Raw genomic sequence first — 20,869 nt, forward strand, 5'->3', positions numbered from 1 at the left:
TTAAATAAACACCACATTGTAGTTAGCTCTAGTCACCCAACTGTAGACCACCTGAGCTTATTTTTCCTAACTGTAGCACTGTACTCATTGAACAGTCTTTATCTTATCTTTCCTTCTTCCTACCTCCCCAGCCACTCTCAACTTCTATGATGTCAGCTTTTTCAGTTTCCACATATGAGTGAGATCATATAGTGTTTATCTTTTGGTGCTTATCTCACCTAATATAATTTCTCCAAGTTAATTCATATTGTCACAAATGACAGAATGTTATCTTTATGGATGAATAATGTTCCACTGTGTGTGTATATATGTGTCTGTGTAAAATTTTTTGTCCATTCATCCACTGATGGACATTTATGTTGGTTCCATAATGTTTGGGATAAAAATACTCATTTTATAAATAGTGCTGCAGTAAAAATAGGGGTGATGATGTCTCTGACAGACAGATTTCTTTTCCATTGGATATATATCCAAAAGTAGGATTACTGGAATATATATAGTAGTTCTATTTTTAATTTTTTTGAGGAATGGAACTTCCATACTGTTTTTCATAATTATGGTATTAATTTATATTCCTATCAATAATATGTAAAGGTTATGCTTTCTAGAAGTTCCCTTTTTTTTTTTTTTTTTTTTTTGTAGAGTAGTAAGGTTTTATTGGGGAAAAGACATCCATCAGAATGGAAGGGATGAAGAGAGAGCGCTCAGTGGCTCAGACTGGGGGAAAACCAGGTTACATGGTTGAATGGAGAGAACACACCTAGGCAGGCCAGGCGGGCAGCTCAGCAGAGAGAAGAGAGCTGAGAGCACAGTCTTTGTTTAGACTCCCTGTTTTTAAGGGAGTCTGTTTACCCCTTTCCCCTTCTCCTTTAGAATAAAGGGCTTTGTGGAGCGTAAATTAGCAGGTTTGCTGGAGCCAAGCACAGCAGAGGGGCTTCCCTTAAAGCATCTGTGAAGGTTTTATTGCCCAAGGATTTACTGCCCCAGGTCAGGTAACCCACTTGGTCCTAAGGAGAGAGAATTCTCCTGGGAGTTTTCCTTGCAGGGAAGGGCTGGGACCACCTGGAAGGTTATCAAGGTCGGAGCAGGGCTTTGAAATGCAAAATGCTGGGCTTCTAGGACTTTCACAGCGGATGCTGGTTTATTCTCAGACACAGGTTAATTTTTAACTTTAACATTTCCTCCCCTCATGAGAAAAAACCCATAATCTTATGGGGATAAATGGCTGAAGGTTTGTTTTCTGTAGCTACTTTGGAAGCTGACAAATGGGCATCATTATTTTTCTCTTGCTATCTGTCCTATGGTATTTGAGAATAGCCTTGGGAAGCATTGTCCTGCTTGGTCCAGAGGGCTGGTCATCTTGTCTGAAGAGGTAGGCTGGAATCCCTGTCTTAGAAGCACCTGGAGCTGGATGGCTTGTTTTCTGTTGGAGACACAAACAAGGAGATTAAAGCACAATAGTCTACGAGAAGCAGAAAGAGTGTGGACACCCTGTTCCTGAGGAGAGATAATGACCAGGATTTCCATGACTAGATGTAATGTGAGGCCAGATATTTTAGCCTTTTCTGACCTGGTCCTGGAATTGTCTGGCCTTTTCCAAGAAAGCATGAACATGATTTTGTACCCATCTAGTTTGACCCTAGTTTGGAGCATTTTCTTAGGCAGCAGATAGCAGGTCTAGGGCCTGCCTATTTTCAACAGCTAAATTACAATCCCTTTGTGAGAGCCCTAGTCATGGCAGCTTTCCAATGGATGAGAGCTGTGCTTTGTTTATTTGTTTTTCTCAAAGGAGGGGGCTCTGCCTTGGCACCCTGTTGAGAGCCCGATTTAGGAACTGTGCTATTTCCCTGTATAGGAATCCATAGCCTGTTAGGGAAATGTTGGGACTTGCTGAAGTTTGCAGAAGTAGGAATTTGCTGCATGGCCCATATCCTCTCTGAGGCTGGCTTTCTCTCCCCAGGGGTGAGGATAAGGGTTAAATAATTAACTCTCTAGAGGACTAGCTATGCTTTTTTTCCTCTGGATGACTAGTAGCTACATTTTACTAGGAAGTTAAGCTAATGTACAAGACCAGAGTCCCAGGCTGGGAAAGGAAACAGTAAACACAGACACTAGTACATGTTAACAACTTTGAAAATATCTTCATCCTTTTATGAGAACAAGTTTAAAGCATATCATCAAAGACACAAGTAAACCAAATGAACCAAAGGGTGCTTGGATTAACCCAATTTTTTAAAACTTTTATTTAGTAAATATAAGTTTCCAAAGTACAGTTTATGGGTTACAATGGCTTTCCCGCCCATAACTTCCCTCCCACTCGCACCCCTCCCATCTCCCGCTCCCTCTCCCATTCCATTCACATCAAGATTCATTTTCAATTATCTTTATATACAGAAGATCAATTCAGTATATATTAAGTAAAGATTTCATCAGTTTGCACCCACACAGAAACACAAAGTGTAAAATACTGTTTCAGTACTAGTTATAACATTACTTCACATTGGACAACACATTAAGGACAGATCCCACATGAGGAGTAAGTACACAGTGACTCCTGTTGTTGACTTAACAATTTGACACTCTTGTTTATGGCATCAGTAATCTCCCTAGGCTCTAGTCATGAGTTGCCAAGGCTATGGAAGCCTTTTGAGTTCACTGACTTCGATCTTATTCAGGCAGGGTCTTAGTCAAAGTGGAAGTTCTGTCCTCCCTTCAGAGAAAGGTACCTCCTTCTTTGATGGCCCTGTTCTTTCCACTGGGATCTCACTCGCAGAGATCTTTCATTTAGGTCTCCTTTTTTTTTTTTTTTTTTTTTTTTTCCCAGAGTGTCTTCGCTTTCCATGCCTCAAATACTCTCCTGGGCTCTTCAGCCAGATCCGAATGCCTTAAGGCATTCTGAGGCCAGAGTGCTATTTAGGACATCTGTCATTCTATGAGTCTGCTGTGTATCCCGCTTCCCATGATGGATCGTTCTCTCCCTTTTTTATTCTGTCAGTTAGTATTAGCAGACACTAGTCTTGTTTGTGTGATCCCTTTGACTCTTAGACCTATCATTGTGATCAATTGTGAACTGAAATTGATCACTTGGACTAGTGAGATGGCATTGGTACATGCCACCTTGATGGGATTGTATTGGAATCCCCTGGCACGTTTCTAACTCCACCATTTGGGGCAAGTCTGATTGAGCATGTCCCAAATTGTACATCTCCTCCCTCTCTTATTCCCACTCTTATATTTAGTCTGGAGATTCTTCAGAAACCTGAATATAACCCTACCATACAACCCAGCCATACCACTCCTTGGAATTTACCCAAAGGAAACTAAATTGGCAAATAAAAAAGCTGTCTGCACATTAATGTTTATTGCAGCTCAATTCACAATAGCTAAGACCTGGAACCAACCCAAATGCCCATCAACAGTAGACTGGATAAAGAAATTATGGGACATATACTCTATAGAATACTATACAGCAGTCAAAAACAATGAAACCTGGTCATTTGCAACAAGATGGAGGAATCTGGAAAATATTATGCTGAGTGAATTAAGCCTGTCCCAAAGGGACAAATATCATATGTTCTCCCTGATTGGTGACAACTAACTGAGCACCAAAGGGGAAACCTGTTGAAGTGAAATGGACACTGTGAGAAACAGTGACTTGATCAGCTCTTGTCCTGACTGTTGATGTACAATGTAATACTTTATCCCTTTTAGTATTTTTTTTTGTTCTAGTACTATTGGTTGAACTCTGTAATTAACACACAATTATTCTTAGGTGTTTAAATTTTAACTGAAAAGTGATCCTGTTAACCCAATTTTTGAACCAATCTATATTGGCTTTAGTTAGCAACATAAAGGCTTGCATACACAGAATTTACTCTCATTTTTTATAGGACTACTTTAGCTGGAAAGCAGTAACATGAATACACCATAGGTCTGACATAGTTTATAACCTTTTAATGTACTTTACATAATCTGAATTGACTAAAAAAAACCTGTTATTTTAACAAATTGAGAGTCTCGTCCTTTGAGAATTCCAGGGATCCGACTGGAAGCCTCAACATCAGAAGACTCGGTTTAGAAGTTAAATTGTCAGAGAGTCAAGCCGTTCAGCCAAAATAGTACGTGCAAGGTGTCTGGTGCATAACAAATCTTCCCAGGCAGACTAATCAATTAGTTCACAACCTTTATTGGGATTCAGCTCCTGGGCGAGGTTCCCTGGTCCCAACAGAGCGGGGGCCAGGGAAGTCGCACATCAGAGGTTGGGAGGGCTCCTTTTATAAATACAGGGCGTAGGGGTTAAAGGTTGAGGCAGGTCTGATCCTCACTGGTTGACCTTTAGGCACCCGTGGTGACCTTGACAAGGACTTTTCGTCCCCGGAAGTTCGGGTAGGGACTCTCCATTCCCGGAAGTATAGGCCTTCTCTCCTTGCTGATCCCAAAGCTACTAATACGTTTAACCTGAGCATTTTAACCCAGGCTGTGGGCTAGGTCTGATCAGAGTTAAGGTAATCACTCAAATATTACAAATAGGTAGATAATGTAAACAACTTTGAGATGCAGTTCTCCCAATTAAGACTCAGTATTGGCAACAGAAAAACCTTCAAGACACTCTCATCAGCTAAATCAGCTACAGTAGCACAGAAACAACTGATTATCAGCATAGGAGCCCATTACTTTGGACAGTGAAACACATCATGATAGAAAGAGGCAAAGAATCAGAGACTCCTATAGGGCTGAAGGAAAAAGTTTCTGTCAGCTGCAGAAAAGAGAAAAACCCATTCAGTTGGTTGGAAAGAGTTAATGGATTAAGGTTTCTCTCTTGCTTAGCTGGGGAAACTTGTAAGGCCAGCTGAGTGGAGGCATTTCCCCCTCTCCCCTCACCTAGTTAGGATGGATATTGAATTGGAAATGGAGAGAGAGGAAAAAAGCCTGCAAGAGCTAGAGCACTCATCTCTTGCCAGACATTTCTGGCTATGCCCGGGTGGGTGCAGTAAGGCATTTTGACTGGAAGAGGGTGCAGGGAAAGGCTGTGGTGTCTAGTTTAAAGGGAAGGCTGGGCACACCTGGACCTAACAGAACTGGTGGTGGGGTTGGGTAGGTGCATTGTTTAGAAACTACCTACTGTTCTTGATCCCCCCCTATCTAGTTGATTACCTGGTGGGCCAATATTAGCCTACACTGAAGCTAAGTGTAGCTAAGCCCTGCTCCCATGGCAGCAGGGAGCGTGACCAGGCATCCTTCCAAGAGAGAGGCAAGGTCCTCCGGTTGCTGTCTGGTCACTGTCTGGCTGCCAGAAAGCCAAAGCGAACTTGGTGAGTCTCCAGACTCTCAGCCAACTGCCTTTTCTAGTTAAAATCTCTGGAATTTCGGCTGTGGCCGGAGCTGTGAAACACTGGGAGATCAGCAGTTGTTCCCACAGATCCATCAAGCTTGAGGGAAGATATGCAGACCTGGATGGAGTTTTCTTTTAATCCCTTCCTGATCCCTTCGTGAATTCCCTTGTGGGTTTCTTCACGAGTCCCTTTGTGATCGCCAGAAATATGTTATCGGAGAAAAGCCATGGGTTCTTGTCTTCATGTAAGAAAGAGAGAGACAGAGAGCAGAATAATAAGGTTTTATTGGGGACTGGGCATCCATCAGAATGGAAGGGATAGAGCGCGTCCACTCAGACTGGGGGGAAACAAGGTTACATGGTTGAATGGAGAGAACACACCTGGGCAGGCTAGGTGGGTGGCTCAGCAGAGAGCTGAGTGCCCATCATTTTTTTTTAGTTTTTAACAGTTACAATATATTTCATAGATAGAATTCTAAGAATATGATATTCCCTTTCTCCCTTCCTCTCCCTCCCTCCCTCCTCTCTTTCACTTTTGGGATAGCATATCTTTAGTTTACATTACAGTCTGGGACTCATTATAATAAAGAGTTCAACAAGTAAAAAGCAAAAAGACCCTAGTTTAGTGGAAATATATACTTGGCAATATTTCTTACATTTTGTCTTTTTGATGGTTACCATCTTGATTGGAGTGAAGTCCTTTCTTAATTGTAGTTTTGATTTGCATTGCTTTAATGACTAGTGATGTTGAGTTTTTTTTTTTTTTTCATATTCCTGTTGGCTATTTGTATTTCTTTTGAGAATTTTCTGTTTAGGCAGTTTTCTTGCTGTTGATATGTTTGCGTTCTGTATATAAAATATTTCAGAGCAGTTTTTCTATGTAATGCACCAAGTAATTTGTAAAAATAGCATATAATAAAAATTTACAGGGTAGCGGAATAGATTGAAAAATGACAAAAAATAAAAATTTACACCAAATACACTTTTAATAAGCACAATAATGAAGCCAAGCAACTTCCAAAGTATATAATATTTTATATAAATATTTTGCCTTACTTCAGTCTTTTTAAGAAATTTAATATTCCTTATGCCACATTTATTCACATAATATTCAATGTTTAATTTGTGTTGATTTAATTTTTTTTTTTTTTTTTTTTTTTTTTTGACAGGCAGAGTAGACAGAGAGAGACAGAGAGAAAGGTCTTCCTTTGCCGTTGGTTCACCCTCCAGTGGCTGCCACGGCCGGCGCGCTGCGGCCAGCGCACCGCGCTGATCCGGTGGCAGGAGCCAGGTACTTATCCTGGTCTCCCATGGGGTGCAGGGCCCAAGTACTTGGGCCATCCTCCACTGCACTCCCTGGCCATAGCAGAGAGCTGGCCTGAAAGAGGGGCAACCGGGACAAAATCCGGCACCCCGACCGGGACTAGAACCCAGTGTGCCGGCGCCGCAAGGCGGAGGATTAACCTAGTGAGCCACGGCGCCAGCCAATATTTTTATTTTTTAAAGGTAAATATTTACATATACAGATTGAGTATCCTTTATGTAAGATGCTCAGGATCAGAAGTGTTTCAGATTTGGAAGTTTTTTTGATTTGGAATACTTCCATAAATTTAATGAATTGAACATTCTTAATGCAAAATCCAGAAATCCTAAATGCTCTGAAATCTGAAACTATTTGATTGTCATGCGAGCATTCAGAAAGCTTTGGATTTCAGAGTAGTTTGGATTTTTGGATTAGGGACACTCATTTTCTAAGTAAACAGAAAAGTCTGGAAAGACAACAGAGTAATTTTATTGAAATGATAGGATTATAATGGTTTCTTATACATCTTTTTTGCTTATCTATTCTGACTTTTCTATAATGAACATAGTTATCTGCACGTTTTGCATGTTGATCCTCCCTATAAATTGAATTAGGAAGAAATCCATTTTTAGTAGACAGAATGTATGTATATAAGTAATTTTGGCTCTGTACAATATGGATTATAAATGATAAGTGAACTTGAAAAGCTTATGTGTTAAAACATACTTTGGACTATAAATGTAGTTAGTATAAATTTTCAGCAAGGGTTTTTATTGCTGAAGTGTTTAACAATTACATTTTAGGATGTACCATAAACTTAACAAATTTTGAGCTCTTTTACTTATTTATTTTTGCCTACAGATCCTAATAGCTACTATCACCCATCTGTTGCCAAGTACCGAAGCTTCATCTTATGAAATGGACAAGAGGGTAATTTTTAATTTTTGTTTGATGTTTAATTTGTGATTATGTAGTAAAATAAATGTGTGTGTTTACATGGTGAAAATTAATTCACCTTGTACTCAGAAATCAACAGTAGTATTAAATATGTCTTTCCATTAGGTATAACTAAATTTTATTTCAGTTTAAGTTTCATAACCATTTGATAGTGTGTGAATGTCAAAGTTGCCAGGAACCTTGGAAGGCATCCTGTCTACTTAAAACTATCTTAAATCCTCCTGAATTATGGTCTTGTCCATGCTGGCAGTTAATTCTGAGATATTCCTCTCCTCTGAAGGCAATACAAAAGCAAAATATTTCCAGTAAGCAAAGTACATGTAAGATGTAGAGATACATTACTTAGGAGAAGACATTGCCTTTGTCTACCAAAAAGTTCTACGTGCATCCTTTAATTATTTCAGATATTGTATTTTTCAGTTCTAGATTTTCTTTTTGAGTTCTTCTTAACACTTTTTATCTTTTTCCTAAAATTTTTCTGCATTTCTTCCTCAATGATAGAATTCTTCTCTTACAGATTCTTTAACACATTGTAATTAAAGTCTTCATCTGCTAAATGCAATATGTGGATCATCACGAAATCTGTTTCTATTGAATTATTTTTCATTTGACTATGAATTCCATTTTCCTGTTTCTTCATATTTGTAATATGTTAATTTATTTAATTTCATATCAAAAACTATACATAATGTGTTGTAGATGGATATGGGCTGCCCAGTATAGTAGCTAGTAACCACATATGGCTTTAAGTTTAAATTAAACTAAAAGTTCACGTTAAAAATTAAATTCCACATTTGCACATTTCTTGTACTCAGTAACTGCATGGGCAAATATAGACCAGTCCTGTCACTGCACACAGTTGTGTCAGACAAGGCTGCTCTAAGTTCCACTAGTTTTTCTCTGAAGATTACTCTGTCCCTTTCCCTCGTCACATTCCATTCTTAGGTTCTGTTCTCCAGGACTCAGTGCTACTACCTCTATTTTGTACCGTATTGAAATCTTACTTGTGTTTCATTTAGCGTTTATGTTCTGCTCATCAATTATAGAAATATGGGCTGATGCCACAGCTCATTTGGCTAATCCTCCACCTTGCGGCGCCAGTACCCCAGGTTCTAGCCCCGGTTGGGGCGCCAGATTCTATCCTAGTTGCTCCTCTTCCAGTCCAGCTCTCTGCTGTGGCCCGGGAAGGCAGTGGAGGATGGCCCAAGTGCTTGGGCCCTGCACCCCATGGGAGACCAGGAGTAGTACCTGGCTCCTGGCTTCGGATAGGCGCAGTGCACCAGCTGTAGCGGCCATTTGGGGGGTGAACCAACAGAAAGGAAGACCTTTCTCTCTCTCTCTCTCTCTCTCTCTCTCTCTCTCTAACTCTGCCTGTCAAAAAAAAATTATAGAAATATGAAGCTACAGTTCTTTTTTTTTTTTTTTTTTTTTTGACAGGCAGAGTGGACAGTGAGAGAGACAGAGAGAAAGGTCTTCCTTTGCCGTTGGTTCACCCTCCAATGGCCGCCGTGGCTGGTGCGCAGCAGCCGGCGCACCACGCTGATCAGAAGGCAGGAGCCAGGTGCATCTCCTGGTCTCCCATGGAGTGCAGGGCCCAAGGACTTGGGCCATCCTCCACTGCACTCCCAGGCCACAGCAGAGAGCTAGCCTGGAAGAGGGGCAACCGGGACGGAATCCGGCACCCTGACCGGGACTAGAACCCGGTGTGCTGGCGCCACAGGTGCCACAGGCGATTAGCCTAGTGAGCCGCAGCACTGGTAGGAGCTAGTTATGTATCTGAATGTATTCCCAGTAATTTTCTGTGTTATATACATGTCTGTTACACTTTGCTTTCCAAATTTTTTTTTTTTATTTTATTTTTTATTTTTATTTTTGACAGGCAGAGTGGACAGTGAGAGAGAGAGACAGAGAGAGAAAGGTCTTCCTTTGCCGTTGGTTCACCCTCCAATGGCCGCCGCTGCAGCCGGCGCACCGCGCTGATCCGATGGCAGGAGCCAGGATCCAGGTGCTTTTCCTGGTCTCCCATGGGGTGCAGGGCCCAAGCACCTGGGCCATCCTCCACTGCACTCCCTGGCCATAGCAGAGAGCTGGCCTGGAAGAGGGGCAACCGGGACAGAATCCGGCGCCCCGACCGGGACTAGAACCCGCTGTGCTGGCGCCGCAAGGTGGAGGATTAGCCTATTGAGCCACGGCGCCGGCCCTGCTTTCCAAATTAATCCTCTTTTCCATATAACGGATTTCATGAGTTCAACTCAGAATTTTTTCTTTCCCTTTGTATGTTCTATAAATCCCATTTGGACAGGTGGTGTAACTCTTAGTAAATTCTTCATCTTTCAAAGAAACATATTTAGGTTGGGTATCCCTTATCCAAAATGCTTGAGGTTATGTTTTTGAATTTAGAGATTTTAGATTATGGGATATTTGCATATACATCATGAGGTATCTTTTTGAATGGCTTAAATCTAACCAAGAAATTCACTTATGTTTCATATACATCTTATTCATGTAAGCCTGAAGGTAATTTTATATAAGAATACCTCAGACATTCTTGGAAAGTGGAATTAAAAGATGGGTGTACTTTGGTGTAAAAAATTTGAAATCTGCTACAGACCCAAAGAAAGTTAAATCACAGAAGTTCACAAAGTTGTTACTATCAGAGGTAAGAGTTGGAACTAAGATTGGTAGTTAGGTGCTGAAGTCCATATTCTTTTTATTTGGAAACATTAATTCAGAAGTTGCATTTGAATTTTAAGCTGGAATTTTTTTCTTTTAACATAATCTTAGTTGTAAAATTACAAAAAAGGGGACAAATAATTCATTTTATTATTTACCACATGTGCTTGATCCCTCTATATGTATATAAAGAAATGTATCTACTTTAATATTTTTCCAACAACCAAGCAATTCTCTTATGTAATGTGTCGCTCCCCCTCTTCATGGAGGAACGACACAGGACCCTGCGCTGTTCTTTTGTCTGCTCGGCCCTTCCCGGGTTTGCTGCTGGTTCTTCCCGGGTTGGCTACTGTCCCTTCCACCTCCGTGGAAGGGCGGTTCCCCCTGGCCACTTTCCCCACTTCCGCGGGGGAGCGGCACACCGCCGGCCGGCTCTCTCGGGGGCTGCACAAGTGTTCCTTCAGATAGATGTTCCCCTTAGATGTTCCTGGTGCATGTTGTCTCTCTCCTCCTTGTCGCTCCCCCTCTTCGTGGAGGAACGACACAGGACCCTGCGCTGTTCTTTTGTCTGCTCGGCCCTCCCCGGGTTTGCTGCTGGTTCTTCCCGGGTTGGCTACTGTCCCTTCCACCTCCGTGGAAGGGCGGTTCCCCCTGGCCGCTTTCCCCACTTCCGCAGGGGAGCGGCACACCGCCGGCCGGCTCTTCTCGGGGGCTGCACAGGTGTTCCCTTAGATGTTCCCCTTAGATGTTCCCCATAGATGTTCCCTGGTGCATGCCGTCTCTCTCCTCCTTTATAGTCCTCCTCCGCCAATCCTAACTCGGCTGCCCACACGCCGAGTACGCTGCTCTCCTCCAATCAGGAGCAAGTCCTACAGTTTATTAGCTGAACTGGAGGCAGCTGTGCGGAAGCTGTTTACTTCTCTCCCAGCGCCATATTGTGGGAGAGCAGATGCATAGAATAAGTCTTAATTCCAGTAACTCAGTCCAGTCCGGATTGCTCCCCACACTCCTTTATAGTCCTCTTCCACCAATCCCAACTCTGCTACCCACACGCCGAGTACGCTGCTCTCCTCCAATCAGGAGTAAGTCCTACAGTTTATTGGTTGAACTGGAGGCAGCTGTGTAGAAGCTGTTTCTCCCTTCTCAGCGCCATATTGTGGGAGAGCAGATGCATAGAATAAGTCTTAATTCCAGTAGCTTAGTCTAGTCCGAGTTGCTCCCAGTTGCTCCCCACATAATGGCAGTACAGTTGTCAACATTAGGAAATTAACCTTAGTGTTATATATCCTATATATCTTATTCATATTTTGCTGGTTATTTCAAAAATGTTCTCTGGCAAAAGAAAATCCTAAATCTTTGCATGCAGTCACTGTGTCTGTTTTTATCATTTTCTAATCTGGAAAGGGTCCTCAATCTTTCGATATGCAGTCTAGTTGCTTAGAATGTCCCACCATTTGGGTTAGTGTTCCATCATGATTACATTACTAAATTTCTCCATTATTAGGTTTAATTTAAACATTATTGATAGGAACACTTCAGAAGATACTGTATACCTTTTAGAATCTTATGTCAGATGACATATATATCAGCTTCTCCCTTTACTGATTGATGCTAACCTGAATCATTGAGTTAAGGCAGCGTCTACCAGGCATTTTCACTGTAAAGCTATAATTCAACCCTTTCTAATTAACACATATTTGCAGGAAGATACTTTGTGACTGAATAATATCCTGTTACTCCTTAAACTTTTATTAACTGGTTTTGCCAACCACTGATGACTCTCAGCAGAATGAATTATCATTATGGTAGTTGCCAAATGATGATTTCCTGATTTTAATCTTCCTTCTGCATTCGTTAGTTAGCTTTCTTCTGTTAAAGAAAGACTTTCCCTTCTTTCCTGTCCATCTGATTTCAGTGTGGGCTCATGATTCTTAGTATATGCATGTGTTGTCATCTGTAATGTCTTATTTATTTTGGTGTTTAAAGTTCTTTAAATTTAGCCAGTGGAGGCCGGTGCTGTGGCTCAATAGGCTAATCCTCCGCCTTGCGGGGCCGGCACACCGGATTCTAGTCCCAGTCGGGGCACCGGATTCTGTCCCGGTTGCCCCTCTTCCAGGCCAGCTCTCTGCTGTGGCCCGGGAGTGCAGTGGAGGATGGCCCAAGTGCTTGGGCCCTGCACCCCATGGGAGACCAGGAGAAGCACCTGGCTTCTGCCTTCATTAGCGCAGTGTGCCGGCCACGGCGGCCATTGGAGGGTGAACCAACGGCAAAGGAAGACCTTTCTCTCTCTGTCTCTCTCTCTCACTGTCCACTCTGCCTGTCAAAAAAAAAAAAAAAAAATTTAGCCAGTGGAAGCCCCTTCAGAGTAGCTTCCTTTTGACAAATCTCCGTTATTGTGTGGGCATTTTCTTTATCTGTCACCATAAGATTTTTCGGATCCTTCTTGTATTATCTGTGCCTCAGTATTTGAATTAGTCATTTCTCAAATGAACTCTAGTTCCATTGAGTGGGAAATGGTATTCAGAAATCAGCATCAACATCTGAGAACTGGGTATGCATATTGCTGTAGTCTATTTTAAGACCCTCTCAGCAACCAAGCTAGGAAATAAAAATGTATAAACAGAAATATATACATAGGTATTTTATACCCACATATATTTACATATTTATTTATATGTCTGCTATGGACTGAATATTTGTGTCTCTCCCAGGATCCCTATATTGAAAATGTAATCCCCAAAATGATGCTATTTTGGGGCTTTGGGAGAGAATTTGGCATTAGGGGGAGCTTCATGTGTGAAATTAGTGGCCTTGTAGGAAGAGAGATGGTATCTCTCACATGTGAGGATACAACTAAAAAGTGGATGTGTACAAGCTGGGAAAGCGACCTTCAGTGGGCACCAGATTGGCTGGCACTTTGATCTTGGACTTCCCAGCCTTCTGTACTATGAGAAATAATTCCTCTTGTGTAAGCCACTCAGGTGTTTGTTTATTATGGCAGCCCAAGCTGTCCAAGACAGTATATAACAGTGCAAGGAGGTTCAAAAAGTTCCTGGAAAATGCATGTTATGAAAAAACTTTTGCAAAGTTCAATATTCTTTACACCAGAGTAAGCTTATGTTTTGATTAAATTTTTCTTGAACTTTTTGAAGTATATTCTTGTATATGTAAAACTTTGAGTTCATTTTGATACCTCCAGTTCTAATTGAATATCACAGGATTCAGTCTGTCTTTCTCCCTTTTCCATATTTTTGAAAAGATTTATTTACTTATTCGAAAGTCAGAGTTACACAGAGACAAGAGAGGCAGAGAGAGAGAGAGAGGTCTTCCATCCGATGGTTCACTCCCCAATTGGCCGCAATGACCACAGCTGAGCCAATCCGAAGCCAGGAGCCAGGAGCTTCCTCCTAATCTCCCACACAGGTGCAGGGGCCTAAGGCCTTGGGCCATATTTCACTGCTTTCGCAGGCCACAGCAGAGAGCTGGATTGGAAGTGGAGCAGCCGGGTCTCGAACTGGCACCCATATGGGATGCCAACGCTTCAGGCCAGGGCATTAACCCGCTGTGCTACAGTGCCAGTCCCCCTTTTCCATATTTTTAACTCCACGCTCTAATAATAAGAAACTGGGCTCCTGTATTCTAAATTTATCTGTCGTAAATTTACCTCTTGATGCAATTCTGGGGCAGCAGGTGGGGAGCAGTTTTAGAATCATCAACTCATTCCTTTATGTGGTTTTGATTTCTTTTTTGTCTTTACTGAGAGTTTATTAGTAAAAAAAAAAAGTTTGTAACCTACTTGGGTTACTTGCTCATGTAAGAAAAAGGGGGCACAGAACAGAGAGAAGACAGGGTACAAATTTGCGACCAGACTAAAGTTATTCAAAGAAAATAAATCCACAGAGGTGGGTGACCAGCTGCCAGCGTGGACTCAGACTGAACATGTGGCAGAAGGGCCAGACCCCAGCAGGCTGGGCCTTTTTGTATCTAACATGGGCTGTGAGTAGGGGCAGGGAGCAGTAGCTGGAGGTGAGCTTCTCCATACAGGTTCTTCAGGTTGCGTGTGCTGGCTTCCAAACCCGGGGAAGAATGTAGGGAACAATACAGGATATGAGATTGAACCGGTCTTTTGAAAGAAGGCAGGGGTAACATGAACCTAAAATGGCCGAGACTTATGTCAACATCCCTCCTCCCCCCTTCAGTGTGAATATATGAATGATTCATCTAAAAAACAGTTTGGGTCACTTTTTTCTGTTTGTTTTCAGTATTAGGGTTTTTCCCTCTCTCCTGTTGTTTTTATTTAGTCAAGGTTTATCCTTTCTTTCTTTCTTTCCTTCCTTCCTTCCTTTCTTTCCTACCTTCTTTCTTTCCTTCCTTCTTTGTTTCTTTCCTTCCTTCTTTCTTTCCTTCTTTCTTTCTTATTTTATTTTATTTGAAAATCAGAGTTACACAGACAGAAGAGAGGCAGAGAGAGAGAGAGAGAGGTCTTCCATCCAGTGGTTCACTCCCCAATTGGCTGCAACTGCCAGGGCTGCGCCAATCCGGTGCCTGGAGCTTCTTCCAGGTCTCCCACGCGGGTGCAGGGGCCCAAGGACTTGGACCATCTTCTACTGGTTTCCCAGGCTGTAGCAGAGAGCTGGATTGGAAGTGGAGCAGCTGGGACTAGAACCGGCGCCCATATGGGATGCTGGCGCTTCAGGCCAGGGCATTAACCCACTGCGCCACAGTGCTGGCCCTTATCCATTCCTTCTTTATTGTACAAATGAACAGATGCCTGAATATTTTCTCTTTGTTAATTCTTTTTTTTTAAGGTTTATTTTATTTATTTGAAAGAGCTACAGAGAGAGGTAGAGACAGAGAGAGAGGTCTTCCAAAATCTGCTGGTTCACTCCCCAGTTGGCCGCGATGGCCGGAGCTGTGTCCATCCAAAACCAGGAGGCAGAAGCTTCTTCTGAATCTCCCATGTGGGCGCAGGGGCCCAAGGACTTGGGCTATCTTCCACTGCTATCCCAGGCCATAGCAGAGAGCTGGATCAGAAGAGGAGCAGCCAGGACTAGAACTGGCACCCATATGGGATGCCGGTGCTTCAGGCCAGGGCTTGTAACCCAGTGTACCACAGCGCCGGCCCCCCTCTTTGTTAATTCTTATGTGAACATATTCTAGATAGTCTTTTTGTCCCTTAGATTTTTCAATGGAAATTACAACCTGGAAATGTACAATACATCAGCTCATCTGGGTGGTAGTGTCCCCTTGTATGTATGTACCATAGTTCAGTCAACCTGGATTTGAACATACAAGTTGTTTTCAGAATTTTGCAATTATACATAGTTCTGAAGTGACTAACTTGGTGTTTATGTATTTTTGCATTGTTAGTATACTTTCAGAATATTTTCCTAGCTAAACAAATATGTAATTTTATTAAATGTTGGCATTTTTACCAGTAAACTATGAGAATGTGTCCACTGATCCCCACCAGAGAGCTGGTCATATTTTTAAAATTCTTGCTAGTTTGATAGGCAAACAGTGGTATCTCAGTGTGGTTTTCACTTACATATTTTCCGTTTGCAAATTAAGTTGAACATCTCATATTTAGTGATGGTTTAATTTTTATTTGTTGGAATTACCTATCTTTTCACATTTTCTGTCAGCTTTTTTGTGTTTTTCCCTCAATTTTATATATTAAAGAGACTAGCCTTTTATTATAAATGTTACAGTTACTTTCTGCCCTTTTTTTCCCTCTTGCCTTTTGTCTTTGTTTATGGTGGGTTTCTTGTTTTGAATGAAGAGGAGTCATAGAAAACTACTTACTTTTATGTTCTCATTTTATCAGTCATTACTTTCATTGTGTCTGGATTTTAACTCACAGTTAGAAAGCTTTTCGCTGTACTCTACATAAAAGAGGAATTTGCCTGTGTCGTCTTCTGGTACTTGCAGTTTTTCATTATGTAAATTTTATTATCCCTCATCCATTTTGAGTTTATTCTGTATGTTTTGAGTTATGGGTCTAATTTTTGTCGTTTTTCCGTATCAATCACCAGATTTGTGAGTATTCTATATTAAAAATTTCTTTGCCTCTTAGCAAATAATTAAGTTCCATATTTATTTGGATCTGTTTCTCAGATTTCTGCATGAGCAATTTTCAGCTTTTATGGTGATGAGATCTCTTTAATATTGTTAAATTTTGTTGAGTACCTTAAATAACTTGTTCTGTAGGATGTTTTTGCCACTTGATTCATCATATACTAACCGGTGTGTTAAAATGTCCTAATATTCACATTTCTTTATTTCCATGCATCTTTTATGGTTTTTGCTTTATAAAAAGTCACTGTATTATTTGATATGTAACTATTCATAAACTTTTTATTTTGAATTACCAATTTTAGCATTCTGTTTGGTTTGAGATCTAATTTGCCTCATATACCTTTATACAACCCTTTAATTTTAGCATTTCTGAGTCTTTTTGTTCAATTGTATCTCTTGAATACAACATATGCTTGGTTCTTCCTTTGTGAGCCAAATTGAAAAATCTTTTTCTTGTATTAGGCAGTAAATCCATTCTGATGAGACATAATTTTGCTCTCACCTCTATCATTTTATTTTATGATTATTATATATTTTATATTTTCTGTTTGTTTCTCTGCATAATTTATTTCCTTTGTTCTTTTGTGGTTTTTTTTTCCTGTTTTTGTTTTAAAGATTATTTAATTTGAAAGTCAGAGTTACACAGACAGACAGATCTTCCATCTGCTGGTTCACAATGACCAGTGCAAGAACCTGGCTCAAAGCCAGGAGTCTGGAGCTTCCTCCGGGTCTCCAAAGTGGGTGGTAGGAGCCCAAACACCTACACCATCTTCTGTTGTTTTTCCCAGGCCTTTAACAGGGAGCTAGATCAGAAGCGGAGCTGCCAGAACACAAACCAGCACCCATATGGGATGCCAGCATCGCAGGCGGTGGCTTAACACAGTGCGCCACATGCCAGCCCATCTCTCACACTTTCTTTAACCTTTCTCTTTATCTACTTTCCATTCTCAAAGTTGTTTCAGTGCCCCTGAGTTAGATATTTTTTAAAAGACTTATTTATTTGAGAGGCAGAGTTACAGAGATGGAGAGACAGAGAGATCTTTCAAATACTTATTCACTCCCCAAATGGCCCCAACAGCCGGAGCTGGGCCAATCTGAATCTAGGAGCCAGGAGCTGCTTCTCCGTCTCCCAGGTGGGTGCAGGGGCCCAAGCACTTGGGTCATCTTCCACTGCTTTCCTAGGCCGTTAACAGGGAGCTGGAATGGAAGTGGAGCATTCTTGACTCAAACTGTCACCCTTATGGTATGCTGAAACAAAGAGGGTAGGGGCTTAACCTACTATGCTGCAGCACCAGCCCCCTAAGTTACTATTTTTTAAGAATTTTTGAATGTTATGGTTAGAGGTGCAGTAAGCCTGTGATGAAAATAAGTTGAAATTATGTTATTGAAAAAAATTAAAGGAAAAGAAGGAAGAAGGGGGGATTGAGGGAGGGATAGAAGGACAAAGGGAAGTATAGTTATCTTTTTAGAATTATATCTATGTAATCAGTTATCTTTATATTAATAAAAGTTTTTAAAATTATTCTTCTCTAGGTACATTATAATTCAATAATCATTTCTAATATGATATATTCTTTTTTCTTGTTCTTTTCCTGACTTGGATTAAATCTATACTTCTTGGTCTATTTCTTTTCTTAGTTTTTAAGTTTTTGGTTTAAAATGTGTGCACCCCTCCCAATATATCTAAAATGCTTGTTTGAAAATACTTAATTCAATTTAGAATGTTGTATTGATGTTTTCTTGGGCTACACAATTTGTTTTAAGGGAGAAATTCCCATCAGTTGAATTGCTTAGACTCTGATTTTCTGTTTCTTTTAATAGTATCTTTGTATAGATGAAGACTATGCCTTTGCATTTCCATACACAAGGTTGAGGACCTGGGGTGGTTTACAAGATTCCTAGTTCAAGAAGAGTTCTCTCTTCTAACAGTTTCATGAAGAATATGTCTGTGTTTGATAAGCTTTCTGTGAAGAGTTATACATCTATCATTTTTTTTTTAAGATTTATTTTATTTATTTGAAAGAGTTACAGAGAGAGGTAGAGCCAGAGAGAAAGAGGTCTTCCATTTGCTGGTTCACTCCCCAGATGACTGTAATGGCCAGAGCTGAACTGAGCTGAAGCCAGGAGTGAGGAGCTTCTTCCAGGTCTCCCGCATGGGTGCAGGGGCCCAAGGACTTGGACCATCTTCCACTGCTTTCTCAGGCCATAGCAGAGAGCTAGATTGGAAGTAGAGCAGCTAGGACTCAAACCGGCACTCATATGGGTTGCCAGGACTGGAGGCTGGGGCCTTAACCCGCTGTGCCACAGCACCAGCCCCAGGTCTTATCACTTTTAAAAAATTGTTCTTAAGTCTTACTGGATCCAAATTTTCCCCTTTTGTTTTTTCTTTTCACTACATACAAAATGTCTTACTATTGCCCCCACATTTTTTTTATACTCATGAGGTAGAAAGACAGAGATAGAGACAGATAGAACTTCCATTTGCTGGTTTACCCCAAAATGTCCACAGTGGCCAAGGCAGGGCCCACGGCCAGAGTCAGGAGCTGGGAACTACCTGCTGCCTCTTAGGGTCTGCATTGGCAGGAAACTGGAATCAGGAGCCAGAGCCAGGAGTTGAAGCCAGGCACTGTGATATGGGAGATGGGCATCGTAACCTGTACCTTGACCGCTAGACAAAACATCTGCCCCTTTCATTCCTTTTGAACATTCGTCTCTGCTAAGCATTATCTTTCCTGTAGGTGCTTTTGAATTTCCTTCTTTCCATTTAGTACTCTGATTTACTAGTATAATTTTTTTTTATTATTCTCACATTCCAATGGGACTTTTTCTTTCTGCCTTAGTTTTAGATCAGTCTAAAGTTCATAGCTGGTTCCCATCTTCTCTTTTTTACAGTTTTTCTTCGTGACAGCCAGCATGGGAAAAGAGACAAATTTGGATATTCCCAGTTTTTTGCTAGAATTTACTGTACATTTTACAGATAATTTAAAGTTTGAATATTTTCTCTTCTGGTTAAATGAAGGCTATGGATTTTATTGTTCTTGTGGAGGATGTGTTGGGAAATTTATACCATAATTACTCCTTGAGTTGGAGAGTTCATCCTGACAGATTAATAAATCTGTTGTTGCTGTGTGATTTGTCACTTTGATAGCACTGATTTTCACTTTCATGGCATTCTTATGATTCTTTAATGAATCTTTGTCTCTCTGTCACTCTACTTTTTCAAGTAGATAAAAATAAACAGACATGTAAAGTAAAATGGATACTGCTGTTTTGCCCCACATTTTGGATAAAAGTATTCTATTTTTAGTATTTAATTGTTTGAAAGTATACAATGAGAAGTTTCCTTTTGTAAAATAAAAGTTTCAAAAAATACATAAGGTACTATTGGAAAAGGAAATTAGAGTGATTATAATACTCATATATATATATATGTTCTATTTCTTGTGCAGTTCATTAAATGATATTTTTAAACTCAGTATTTTTACATTAAAATATTTTTAACATTCCTGTCTTTATTATGCTTTAAGATTTCATTGTACTTTCCAAGAAATATGGTTGAGAAACTTATAATAAGGTTCATTTACAATATCTTAAGATTTAGGTCTAGGTAAATATTAGTAATGGAACTTAGAGTTGATGATTCATAAAATACATTTTGGAAACCTAAGAATAGGAAGGTGAGTTATTAAGTATTAAGAATCCCTTATTTTATCAGTTTGCAGTTAAATGATTTTTTGCTGTTACAGTTGGTGGTATCCTTACTTCTGTGCCTCCTGGACTGGATCATGGCCTTACCTCTAAAGACACTACTGCAGCCTGTCCACACAGCAGGAACAGAAAATGATAAAACAGAAAAATCTGTCCTCAATTGCATTTATAAGGTATACTTCCTTGTTTAGTGTTTGTTTGATAAGCAAAGGTTTTTAAAACAAAGAAATAACATTTCTTAGTATAGCATTTTCATTGTTTTAGAGCTGGATATTTCCCAAGAATCTAGATTTAACTTAGAGTTCGTAAAGGTAATTGAAAACCACCTTCACTGAAGGAGCAGACACTCCACTAAGCCATCAGAAGAGAAAACCAACAAGTATTTCCACAAATGTGAAGACAAAAAGTTTGATGAAATGCCTAAAAGGGAATTCCAAAGAATGGTAATAATATTACTCAAAAAAAAAAAAAAGAAAAGTGAAATGCAAATTCATGACTTAAAGAAACCCATACATGACATTAAAGACAAATTTTCCTTTGAGATAGATAAAGTGAAGAGAAATCAAACTGAAATATAAGGAATGAAGAAATTAATATGTCAAATAAAAAATACAGTGGAAGGCCTCAACAGCAGACTTGGTGAGGCAGAAGAAGGAATATCTGAGCTACAAGACAAATCTTTGGAAATGTTTCAGACATTAAAAAAAGGAGATGAAATGAGATAAACCAAATAGAGTTTATGAGATCTATGGGATACTATCAAATAACCTAAAGTACATGCCTTAGGATGTTTGGTAAGAGACAATGAATTAGAAGGC

At 40.4% G+C, this 20,869-nt stretch overlaps 1 protein-coding gene across 11 annotated transcripts in view; it reads left to right on the forward strand.

The window, feature by feature from the left end:
• RALGAPA1 (Ral GTPase activating protein catalytic subunit alpha 1) overlaps nucleotides 1-20,869 on the forward strand; it is a 265,484-nt gene that overhangs the window by 153,053 nt on the left and 91,562 nt on the right. For all 11 annotated transcript variants that reach the window (XM_051822764.3, XM_051822761.3, XM_089309745.1 and 8 more), the window contains 2 exons: nucleotides 7,497-7,565; nucleotides 20,090-20,224. In XM_051822764.3, coding sequence (XP_051678724.3) covers nucleotides 7,497-7,565; nucleotides 20,090-20,224 — 204 coding nt within the window. The remainder of the gene's footprint in view (nucleotides 1-7,496; nucleotides 7,566-20,089; nucleotides 20,225-20,869) is intronic.

The sequence above is a fragment of the Oryctolagus cuniculus genome, chromosome 12 (assembly GCF_051225735.1).
Source record: "Oryctolagus cuniculus isolate XC-2025 breed Fujian yellow rabbit chromosome 12, ASM5122573v1, whole genome shotgun sequence".
In the NCBI taxonomy this organism is placed as follows: domain Eukaryota; kingdom Metazoa; phylum Chordata; class Mammalia; order Lagomorpha; family Leporidae; genus Oryctolagus; species Oryctolagus cuniculus.